Below are 11,561 nucleotides of genomic sequence, written 5' to 3'. Positions count from 1 at the left end.
TGCCCCTGGAGGATGACCAGCCAACCAGGGAGCACACCCTCCCACAGTGGCCAAGCCTGCTGCCTCCCTGGCCCTGCCCTGCATTTGGGGTTCACCCAGGACTTGGCCCAGCTTAGCCTTTCCCTTAGAAACCCCCACATCCCATGGAGGAGGGGTTTGGCCTCCGTTTCTTCCCGAGGTGGGTGGGAGGCAGGTGGTTGAAGCAAGGTGGGTGCAGGGTGGAAGAGAGCAGCTGGGGGTGGCAGACGGCAGCCTCCCCAGGCCTCTTTCTGGGGGGAGGACGAACACTTCTACCTCACCCCTGCACTAGTCCCGTGAGGCTGAACACCAAAAGCATTCAGAGGGCTTCTCCACCCCTAGTTTGAAGTCCCTGACCACCGAGGTGGGACGGTGGTCCCCAACAGGCTATGCCCTAGCCCTAGAGGCCTCCCAGTCTGGAGATGGACTCTCTGCCCTCTCTCATCTTGGAGCAGTGAGTGCCAGGGACAGTCCTGGCCTGAGCCTCCTGGGCAGCCTGGCCTTCTTCCAAGCAGGCCAAGTGCACAGATGGTGCCTGCACCTGCACAGCCACCCACAGTCGAGAGGAGAGCAGAGGCATCGGGCCTGCTCCAACCACAGAGAGGAACGGACTTCCCAGCCCGGCTCTGGGGCTGGTCAGCAACCCCCACTCCCCACCCTGCCTGCTCGAAAGGAAGGGTCCTTCTCCTTCCAGCCCCCTCCACCCTCCCTCCAGGACCTCCCTGACCATGCACGGGGCCTGTGCAGGTGTTGAGCCACACCCACGCCCTCCCAGGGGGCGGGGCCTCGAAGGGGAGAGCAGGTGCCACAGTCAACAGGAGGGAGGGCTTCTAGCCAGGTGGCAAGGAGGCTCCAGGAGGGGGCGGCGTTGATCTTGGGTGTTGAGGGATGATGAGAAGGAATTCTGTAGGAAGGAAGGTGCTCTAGGCAGGGGGCCTCGGGGAACAAGGGGATGCTGGAGGAGGCGCGTGGACTGGAGGAATTGGGGGTGTCCTACTAGCCGCGCTAGTATCAGAGGCGTGTGAACCAGAGCCGCTCCATATTGAATAGAAGCTGGGTAAAATGAGGCTGCGAGGAGGTGAGTGGAGGGTGGGCCTAGTGTTCACTGGGATGCGGGGAGGCGCAGGAGACGCAGCAAGAGCGGCGAGGGGCCCAAGGAAGTGCTCAGGAGGCGTCCCCCGGCAGGGACTGCAGTGCAGACGCCCTGGAGCAGGGGCGAGCCGGGGCCCAAGCAGCAGGAAATGAAGAAGCAAGGAATCCCAGCTGGTGCCTGACCCGGCCTCACCCACCCTGCCTTCCTCACAGCCCGACGCAGCAAGCCGGGGCATCTCCGACCCAGCCCTGGCCGTGGCCCTGCCCCTGCCAGCCAGAGCCCGGCACGCGCTGTCACTCAGCCCTCGGCCCCGCCCCGGCTCCGCCCCGCACGCTCACAAGGTGTCACTCAGCCCTCGGCCCCGCCCCACACGCCCCATCCTCCTCTGGCTCCGCCCCACCAGCCACGTGCGGTCACCGCCCCGCAGGCGCACCTGCGCTGTCACTCAGCCCTCGGCCCTGGCCCCGCCCCTTCTGCCCCACTCGCACACGCGCTGTCATTCAGCCTTCGGCCCCGCCCTGGCCCGCCAGAGGCTCCGCCCCCCCCGCCTGCCCACATGCTGTCACTCAGCCTTAGCCTTGCCCAGGCCGGCCTTCGGCCCGTCAGAGGCCTCCTTCGTGCTGTCACTCAGCCCTCGCCCCGCCCCTCCCCGCCCCCCTCACACGTGCTGTCTCTGGCCCTGGCCCGCCCCGCGCACTTGCGCTGTCACTCAGCCCGGACTCGCTTCTTTGGGTCGCGGGTGCACTCCCGCCCCGCTCCCGCCTCGGCCCCATGGACGCCGCTCTGCTCCTCGTCCTCGGGCTGCTGGCTCAGGTAAGGCATCCGCACCTGCGGGGGTCCCTGCTGCCTCCCCAGGCCCTGCGGGACAGTGTCTTCAGCTGCAGCCGCACAGGTCTCCCCCAGAACCACTGGCCCTGGCCGCCTTTGGGGACCTGTGAGCTGAGTGGCCCCGGGTGGGTGCCTGGGCTGGGGGCGCACTCCCGGGGTTGTGGGGAGTGAGTGTAACCAAACCCTCCACCTGGCGGAATCACCACTGGGACTGCAGAGTCCTGCTGGGGTCAGGCAGGGACCACCCAGCAGGCCGTGCCCTGTCTTTGGAGGGACCCCTGCCGGGGTCTGGGGCATTGCCAGTCTTGAGTGGAGCAGAGAGAGGTGGGAGCGACAGGAGCGCCTCTGTTTGGGGGCCCTGGGGGCCAGGTTTCCATAGGGACTCCCTGCGGCGGGCACATGATCCCTGGCTAGTCTTGGGTGGTGTCCAAACCCCCCACCCCAAGTTCCCGTCTAGCAGGGGTGGCTGCAGGCCCTGCCCCCAGAAACTCACACTCAAGGCTATTTCTCGATTGGAAGGGCCCAGCCTGAGCCAGGTCCGGACACACAGGACCTTGCTGAGTGGTGTGTGGCAGCCCTGGGTTCCTGGGCTTCACCTGGGCCCCTGCAGCAGCTACCTGGGGTGATCAGGCCTGGGGGCCCGGCCCCCAGAGGTTGCTGGACTCTGCCTCTAAAAATCTCTGGACTGCTGGCACTGTGGTCTCTCCAACATGGGAGAAAGCCAGCGTGGAAGGAAGCCCAGGCCTCGGCCCCCCACACCCGCCATGGGTACTGCCTAGCTGGAGCCACGTCTCCTCATACCCTAGGGGGGCCTGGACATGGAGGATGTGGTCTCAGTGGCTTCAGCCCCCAGGGACTGGGCTGGGGCACAGCTGGCTGTGGTTGGGACGTCACTGGATACAAGGGGGCAGCCTCTTGCCAGTTTAAGAGAATGCACGTAAAGGGCTTAGCGGCACTCACAACATTCACTGCTCTTGTGGTCCTGGGGTGGCCAGGGAGTGCTGGACACAGTGAGTAAGGGAAGCCACTCCTTTCCCAGCCCCCACTGAAGGGGCTTCCTGAGTCCCCCCATTCCCACAGGCCTCCTGGCTCCAGCTGGCTCCAATTTCAGCCCCTGGCAGCTGACCAGGCGCCTGGCCAGCCAGACCCTCCAGCAGCTGTCCCTGAGGGGCACCACGGCTCCTGCCACCCCCCCACTCCCCCAACTGGAGACAGTGGGGGGGGAGAGAGTGGTTCAGCATGCGTGCTCACCCCCAGGCTCACCACCCCTCAGCCCTCTGCCGGGGAGCACAGCCTGGGGGGCTCCATGCCTCCAGGGTCTGTCCCCACCTGCCCTGGGGACAGCGTTTCTTCCCTGGCACCCCAACCCGGGGCACGGTGGTGGAGAGGCCGGCACCAGTGAAAACATTCCTCGAGACCTCTTCCTTTGGATTTGGGAGCGTTTGCCTTTCAACAGGCCCCGGGGGGCTCTGTGGCAGGTGGGGAGGCAGGCAGGACCTCTCCCTCCCCAGAAGCCTCCCCTCTCACTATCCCTTCTTTTCTCCCCCAGGGCTGGGGGACCATAGCCCCCTCCGCCGACAGCTGGAGGCTGGAGGAGTTGGTGGAGGTGGGGACCAGCTGGCAAGGGGTCTATAGCCAAGGCTCAAATTCACTCCACTATGAGGCAAAATATGTCCGTGTCAGGACCCTGCCTGCCCCTCCCCCACCAGCTCAGCTTTCAGGACTGCGTGCTCTCCTGGGCAGCCGAGGGGTCCCAGGCCGCCTCCGGGTGAGCCCCCAGGCAGGCAGCGTGGCCCATCAGGGCCTTCTCCAAGTGAGGGGTTGCTCCCCTGCTCGGGCCACCTCTGATTTTTTAGCTCACTCAGCCCCACTTGGAGGGAGGTAGGGGCAGACTGTGTCTTCAGAACTGGCCCATCAACCCTGCTGCACCCACACCATCCCTAGTTGCTGGTTCTACACCTGGGACCCCACCCCAGCTGGGAGGCAGCTGAGGTCTGGGGCAGCACTGCTGACTCACAGAGAACCCCAGCCTGCTGGGAAGGGCCCCACTTCTGCATCTGGGTTTTGGGAGCCCCTTGGTCTCTGGGAGAGAGTCAGCAGCACCGTGGGGGCCAGGCGGAGGCTCTTCGCTCAGGTGACTGTGACCAAGGCCAAGAAGGGAAGTGGCTCCCAGGCCACCGTTCTTCCCACAGTGGCAGGACAGCCCCAGACACTGTGCTTTGGAGGGGACAGCTGCCTCCACGCCTCTTCTTCCACATCCCTTCTCTGAAGCCTGCAGCAGCTAGAGAGGGTGGGGCCCAGAGAAGATGCTCCAGCTGCTCTAGGCCAGGCTGACAGCTGGGGCCATTCCTGGCGTGCCTGGCCATCCAGGAATGGGGTGGCCCCAGATTCCAGCCTGGGGGAGGGGTTGAAGCCTGAGAAACCTGAGGGGCCTTCACACTCCCTTCCCAGGCAAACCCACCCACGTGCCCACCAAGGGTGTTCCTAGAATCTCACAGCATCCTTCCTTGGAAAATCGGGTGAGCAGGAGTGTGAGGTCGGCCCCAGAACTTCTCCCCATTCCCACCTCGCAGTGGTTTCTGTAAACCCAATTCCCACCTGGCAGTCGTGTCTAAACCCCATTCCCACCCGGCAGTGGTGTCTGTAAACCCCATTCCCACCTGGCAGTGGTGTCTAAACCCCATTCCCACCTCGCAGTGGTTTCTGTAACCCCATTCCCACCCGGCAGTGGTGTCTGTAAACCCCATTCCCACCTCGCAGTGGTGTTTGTAAACCCCGTTCCCACCCGGCAGTGGTGTCTGTAAACCCCGTGTAAACCCCGTTCCCACCCCACCTCGCAGTGGTGTTTGTAAACCCCGTTCCCACCCGGCAGTGGTGTTTGTAAACCCCGTTCCCACCTCGCAGTGGTGTTTGTAAACCCCGTTCCCACCCGGCAGTGGTGTTTGTAAACCCCGTTCCCACCTCACAGTGGTGTTTGTAAACTCTAGCGAGCGCTCAGTGCATGCGGGGAGCTTTCTCACGCAGCAGCCCCTTGGGGTTGAGTGTTGGGTGAGGAGCAGACCCCAAGAGAGGCGTTAAGTCCCAGGAGCTTGGCTCCAGGGCGGTGGCCCCCGACGTCTCAAGGGCTTCAAGATGGTTCCTTCCAGGTTCTTGGCTAAGGGCCTAGTCGAGGATGAGCTTGGGGGTGTCATTGGGGAACCACTGTGGGGAAGCAGGTCACTAATGTCCATTGGTCTTGCTTGGCTTGGGTGGGAGACAGAGAGAAGTGGACGGGTGTCCACAAATTCCACCTCCCAGGGTGCTCGCGTCCCCTAGCCCAGGTGCAGGGGTGTGGGCTGGCTGTGTTGACGTGGCTTTGTCCTGGGCACCGGATGTCCCAATCTCCCCAAGACAGCTCGCAGGCCCTCCCTCCCCTGGCCATGTCTTCTGGGACAGGGGTGGGGTGGGAGGACAAAGAGCCAGCTTTGAGAACCGGAGAGCCGGAAGTGGGCCGTGGCCTGCCTGCCCACCCACACCCACACCAGCTGTGATCTGGGCAAGTGGGCCCTGCCAAGGCACTGCAGCCACTGTGACCTGGTGAACTCAGGCTGTGGACAGGCCCGGGCCCAGGACTCCCAGCCTCTGCCTCGACCGCACTCAGCCCAGTGTGACTGGAGGGTCTCCAGTGGAGGCAGCCGGAGGGTGGGGGAACAGGGCCGGCCTAGGTTTGGTGGCAGCTGGGCAGGGAGCGGATGGAAATTTCTGCCCTGGTGGGGGTGGCCCCTCCCCCTCAGCCATGTGGGGTTCTTATAGCCTGGGGTCTCCCTGCCTCATGCCCAGGCCTAGCCCAAGGCAGGCGTGGCTCTGTGGCTGGATTTCCTTCAGAGCATGTGGTTCAGAGCCTGGCTTGGGTCTCAGACCCCATGTGGCTCCTGGCTCTGTGTGGCTTTGGGCAAACGTCTCAGACTCTGCCCAGAGCTGGGAGATGAGGGGACCACCACAGGCTCCCAGGGGGTTGGGAGGACCAAGGGAGAGGGGGAAAGGCAAGGCCCAGCGCAAAGCTGCACAGCCGGGGCCGGAAACAGACCCTGTACCCACCGAGGCTGATGAAGGCCCCATGCTGGGCAGGCAGGTTTCCACTTGGCAGGAACTGCCCTGCCCTGGAAGTGGCTTGTGCTCTGTGGGTGCTGGCAGGCTCTGAGGCCAGGGCCGCCATCTGTCAGCTGGCAGAGAGCTTCCCCGGCAGGGTCCCCAGCCTGGGAGCCTGAGGAGCCCCCACCCTGTCCTCTCCCTGCTTCCTGCCAAAGTGTTCGCTACTCCCTGGACTTCCAGGAGGCCACGGAGGAGGGGCCCAGGTCCCGCTGGCTGAGGGCCAAGAACCCCGTGGAAGTTGGCCTTGGTTTGGATGCTGCTGCTACTGCCTGTGGGGACCTCTGTGTACTGGGCCAGCCTTGGGGACAGGACACAGTCAGAGTGAGAGGCCCCAATGCCTCATCTCAGGGTGGGCAGATGGGCAGCCTGGGCCTTGCTCGTCCACACAGGGTAAGCTGCCAGTGGTGGAGGACAGAGGCCAAGCCTAATGGAGGTTCAGCCTAACAGGCTTCCTGGCCATGCTGACATCTCCTTCCCGGCCCCTGCCCACTCAGACGTACCAGCCCCTAGCCGCTGCCTCCTCTCAAGGCCACCTGCCCCCACGTCCCAGCCCCTGCCTAGACTGAAGTCTCGGCAAAGCCAGCAGAAGCAGGCATCACTGGAGGGTGAGGCATTGGCGCGGGGCTGAGGAGAGCGGGCAGCCTCAGAGCCAGCAGTGGCATGGTGGCCAGAGTAGCTGTGGAGGTCTGTGGTTCTGCAGGGGGAGGGGCGGCCTGGCTTGCCCAGCTCTGACACCCACAGTTCTCAGTGCTCCATTTCATGGGGCACTTGCTCCACCTGGAGCAGGTGCCCCCTTCCAGGGGGGAGCTGGGTGAGACCTCCCATGCAGGGTCCCACTTACCAGGGCTGACTCAGCGCTCCCTCCACTCGCACAATGTAGGGAGCTGTTCTAGGTGCTGGCGTGGCATGACCAGCACACCCCTGTGGTAGGCACAGGACCTGGTGCCAGCTGGGGAGTCCCATGAGCCTCCCTAGACCCCAGCCCACCTGCTGTCCAGAGGAAGGAGCTCAGGAGCAGGCCATGAAGACAGTGGTGTTAAGATGGGGAAGGAGCTCAGGAGCAGGCCATGAAGACGGTGGTGTTGAGATGGGGATGGAGCTCAGGAGCAGGCCATGAAGACGGTGGTGTTGAGATGGGGAAGGAGCTCAGGAGCAGGCCATGAAGACGGTGGTGTTGAGATGGGGGCCCTGTCTGAAAGGGGAGCTGAGGAGTTTGTGTGTGGTGGGTGGTGTTTGGGGCCCGCCCCTCCCCCAGACTCCTCATCGCCTGCCCAGGACCCCCCGCACCTCCCAGCCATCCCGCTGCCCCCATGGCAACCCAGCAGCCTGAGGGCTTGTCCTGGATAGAGGTGCCCCAGAGAGCACGGCATGGGGCAGGGGGTCTCTGTCCCCCTCCCCAGCCGGATGGTGCAGGAGGCTGCCCTGTCTCTGCGTTAGGGTCTGTGCCTTGGGGAGCTGCTGCCACCCCCACCACAACCCTGGCCACAGGGTCCTGGAAGCTTCCCACCCTGCCCACCCCAACTCAGCATCTTCCTCTGTAGCCTCCATCACTGGGACGATGCAGATGCCACACCCTGGTTACACGCGGTGAGCGGGGGGCTCAGGTCTCTCACCCACACAGCCCTGCAGTGGGGGGCTGGGAAGGTCGGGGGACCCTCGCCAAGGCTGATTGAGGCTGTGAGCACTGGGCGTGTGGGGCTGGGTGCTGGCCACACATGGGCCTTAGCGGCAGCGAGACGAAAGGGGACGCAGCTCCTCGCTTTTGCACACTTCGAGGGCTCAGCAGTCCCCTGTGGCCTGTGGGTCTTGGATGATGCAGATCTAGAACATTCTGGCAGCTAGGAGAACACTGTTGGGTGGGAGGGGGCCTCCGGGGAGGAGGGTCACCCAAGAGAAGGGCCGGGAGCCTGGAGACCTCCGGGACTGGGGGGTGCACAGACAGCTCCTAGCCAGGCCCAGGGCACAGGGGATGGGGAGGGGGCGGCTCTGTTTTGTCCTCCCTCATGTCCCTCTCCCCTGCCTCTCCCCCAGCGCGGCCCCTCCTGCCCTCACCGAGTTCAGGCAGACTCTGTGCCCCCACCAGCTGCACCAGGCATCAGCCTGACCCGGGAGCTCAGGGGTGACCCCCATGTCTGTGCCAAGCCAAGTGGGGTCAGCCCAGAGCCATGTCCTGTCAGTTGTGGCAACTTCTACCAGGCTGTGCTTTAGGGTCAGGGTCTTTCAGGAAGAAGCCGTGCAGCCCACCCAGAAACACTGACTCCCCAGGCTCAGGGGGTCCTGAGCACAGGTGTCCTGGAGGGCCCAGGACAGGCAGGACCCACCGTCTCTAAGCTTCCCTTTGACCAAGGTGGGGCCAGGCACCCTGGGAGGCCAGGGCTCAGGCCCAAGGCCCAGGCTAGGAGCTGGGTATGGTGACCGCATTTTTAAAACAGGAAAATTCAGGATGTGCTTTTGGGGTCACTACGAGTATTCCTCCCCACCCGGCTCTTTGACTTGGGCCCCTTCGTAGGCCTCAGTTTCCCCATCTGAGGGGTGGGTGTGGGGCCATCTGTGGTCACGAAAGTTGCCGACTGTCAGGACCTCGGGAGAATTTGGGGGCAGCTGCCTCCACTTTGGGGTCTTTACTGGCCCTGGAGTAGGGTGGGGTGCACGGCGTCTCCCTCTGCAGCCCCACGCTCTGCCCAGGCCTCATCCCCGAGCACTGGGGCTTCCTGTGTGCATTACAAACAGTGCACCCCAGCCCCTGATGTGGGAGAGGAGGAGATGGGCACACCAGGATCCCAGCAGCTGAAGTATTGGGGTGAAGAGGTGAAGACTGCACCAAGGTACCCTATTCTGGGAGAAAGCAGCAAGGCTAGGGGTGCGGCTGCCCCTCTGTCCCCAGCCATGTTCCTCTTAGCTGTGCAGCCACAACAAGCCCCACCGAGGCCGGTCTCAGAAGCCACGCCACCAGCACTGACTGCCCAGCCCTGACCTGGTGGGTCCTGACAGACCAGCGCGGTCCAGATCGGGCCACTGTACAAACTGGGGATACATTTCTAGCTGCTCTGGATGGACTGGAGCTGAACTCTCGCATCCTGGGCTTCCGTTCCTACAGGGTGCCTGGAGAGGTGGAGGGGGATGGGCACTTTCCCGCAGGCACCTCCCCTGCCACTCCCCGGGACCCTCCACAGCCAGCCCACCGTGCCCACGGGCACCACCACTGGTTTCTTAGGGTCATTCGGAGTCAAGACCCCCACGCTCTCCCCAGCCCTGGCTGGCCCTTGCTGTGTGCACAGGGCTTGCTGTGTGCATGGCTACCCTGGCACCTGGGGTGAGGCTGTGCTCCCGCCGGGTGAATCTCAGGTGTCCCTCCCAGCCAGACGCCTGGAACCCTAGCGCTACCTCCCACGGCCACATGCACTCGCCAGGGGCTGCAGACAGCCTGGCTGCTGCGTGGGCACCGTGGGAAACTCTGGGGCAGCTGGATCGGGGCTTTGAGGGCCAGTGCTTGGGGTGTGGCCACCAAGGCCCCAGCTCAGCCTGATGGCGGGGGCCCACGCGCCTTTGCCCTTGTGTGACACAGCCCCGTGTGTGGAAGCCGCGGTGCGCCAATGTGCACCGACCTGCAGGCGAGGGAAACGCTGCGCCCTGTAGCCTCCTCACCAGCCACAGCTCCCAGCTGCACACTGCCGCCCAGGGCTCCGGGAGACAGTGCTGTGGGACGCATCTGTCTTTGTTGCAGAGCTTCTGCCTGTCTTTGGGGGTTCCTGGACAGAGGAGGCCCACCGCCCTGTACCCCTGGCGCCGGGCGCCTGCCCCGAGCCGCGTGAGGAGGGCCTGGGTCATCCCACCGATCAGTGTATCCGAGAACCACAAGCGTCTCCCCTACCCCCTGGTTCAGGTGAGTGGGTGAGGGGGCGGGAGGGGAGGAAGGGGTGGGCTGGTTCCCAGTGGGCCTCCCTCATTCCCTAAAGGTCTCCTGGGAGCCAGGGGGGGCCCTATTTCAGGGCAGAGCTGGGGCAGGACTCACCCACCTTGCCAGGGCTCTGGGCTTCCAACCTGGGTCTACAGCAGGGCTCAAACCCTCCCCTTTGCCCCAGGCCGCAGGGGAGTCCAGCGCTGCTCGCACCCCACGTGCACCTCTGGTGGATACATTCCACGTTGGGCTGCACGCTCGGGCGTGATTTTTGTCTGCGTGTTCGCAGACGCTGAGCAGATGGAGGTGAAGGTGAACTGCCTTGCGGGGTCTCAGCTTCACACACCCAAAATCGCCCCAGAGACCAGGGCCCTGAGGACACCAGGGGCTGAGCCTGAAATGAGGCTGCAGGACGGGGCACCCTTGGAGCCCCAGGCTGAGCTGTCCCCAGCCCAGCACAGCTCCTCACTGGGTACCAGGCTCCGTCGTCCAGTCCTAGCAGCCTTAGACCTGCCTTGTTGTCAGCCAGGGAGGTGCCTGAGGGGCTGCAGAGAGGGCAGAGGCCCCCGCCCAGAGCAACTCTCCCCAGCCCCATTTGCTGCCCCACAGATCAAGTCAGACAAGCAGCAGCTGGGCAGCGTCATCTACAGCATCCAGGGACCCGGCGTGGACGAGGAGCCCCGGGGCGTCTTCTCTATCGACAAGTTCACGGGGAAGGTGTTCCTCAATGCCATGCTGGACCGTGAGAAGACCGACCGCTTCAGGGTGCGGAGCTGCGCCGTCCGGCCTGTGCCTGTCAAGCAGGCCTGGTGGGAAGCCAGTGCTCCTCCTCCCCATCAGGCTTCTCCTCCAGCTCGGTGGGCTTCAGGCCAGACTGCTGCTCCTGCAACATCCAGGCACTCTTAAGTGAGGGGCCAGGTACAGGGGTCTGGGACCAAGGCCCTGCAGCCTGAGGAGGCAGCTGTTTAGGGTGATGGTCCCATTTTACTGGAGGGCAGACAGAGGTCCCGTGGAGGAGCGGCTTGGTTCTGCCCGGGAGGAGCACGCTGCAGCCGCTGTAGCTTTGTGGCTCAACCACAGCCAGCTCCACACTGGTCCTGGGAGCTCAGGAGTGTCGTGAAGAATCTCTAAATAGTGTTTTTTTTGTTTTGTTTTTTTGTGAGTTGGAGCTTCACTCTGTCGCCCAGGCTGGAGTGCAGTGGCACGATCTCGGCTGACTGCAATCTCTACCTCCAGGGTTTAAGCGATTGTCCTGCCTCAGCCTCCTGAGTATCTGGGATTACAGGCGCCCACCACCATGCCCAGTTAATTTTTGTATTTTTAGTAGAGACGGGATTTCACTATGTTGACCTCCCAAAGTGCTGGGATTATAGGCGGGAGCCACCATGCCTGGCCCCAAAATAATGTTGATCCCAGGGGCTGCCACTGTTCTCGGGAGTGGGATTAGTCAGGGAAGAAACCACTGATGCCCCTGGGATTCTGAGGTCTGAGAGAAGGGGCAGTGAGTGCTGGGCGCAGTGGTTCACACCTGGAATCCCAGCACTTCGGGAGGCCGAGGCAGGAGGATTGCTTGAAGCCAATAGTTCGAGACCA

At 63.8% G+C, this 11,561-nt stretch overlaps 1 protein-coding gene across 1 annotated transcript in view; it reads left to right on the top strand.

The window, feature by feature from the left end:
* Positions 1–1,824: 1,824 nt before the first annotated feature.
* The window catches only part of CDH15 (cadherin 15, type 1, M-cadherin (myotubule)), a 22,349-nt gene continuing 12,612 nt past the window's right edge, over positions 1,825–11,561 (top strand). Inside the window, exons 1-3 of the mRNA XM_011928074.1 lie at positions 1,825–1,924; positions 9,795–9,953; positions 10,578–10,733. Of these exons, the coding sequence (XP_011783464.1) occupies positions 1,883–1,924; positions 9,795–9,953; positions 10,578–10,733 (357 nt within the window). The 5' untranslated portion in view covers positions 1,825–1,882. The remainder of the gene's footprint in view (positions 1,925–9,794; positions 9,954–10,577; positions 10,734–11,561) is intronic.

Source organism: Colobus angolensis, unplaced genomic scaffold, assembly GCF_000951035.1.
Source record: "Colobus angolensis palliatus isolate OR3802 unplaced genomic scaffold, Cang.pa_1.0 Scaffold76, whole genome shotgun sequence".
NCBI classification, from domain to species: domain Eukaryota; kingdom Metazoa; phylum Chordata; class Mammalia; order Primates; family Cercopithecidae; genus Colobus; species Colobus angolensis.
The sequence above is the reverse complement of the archived record's forward strand: the minus strand, read 5'-3'. Positions and strand labels throughout refer to the sequence as shown.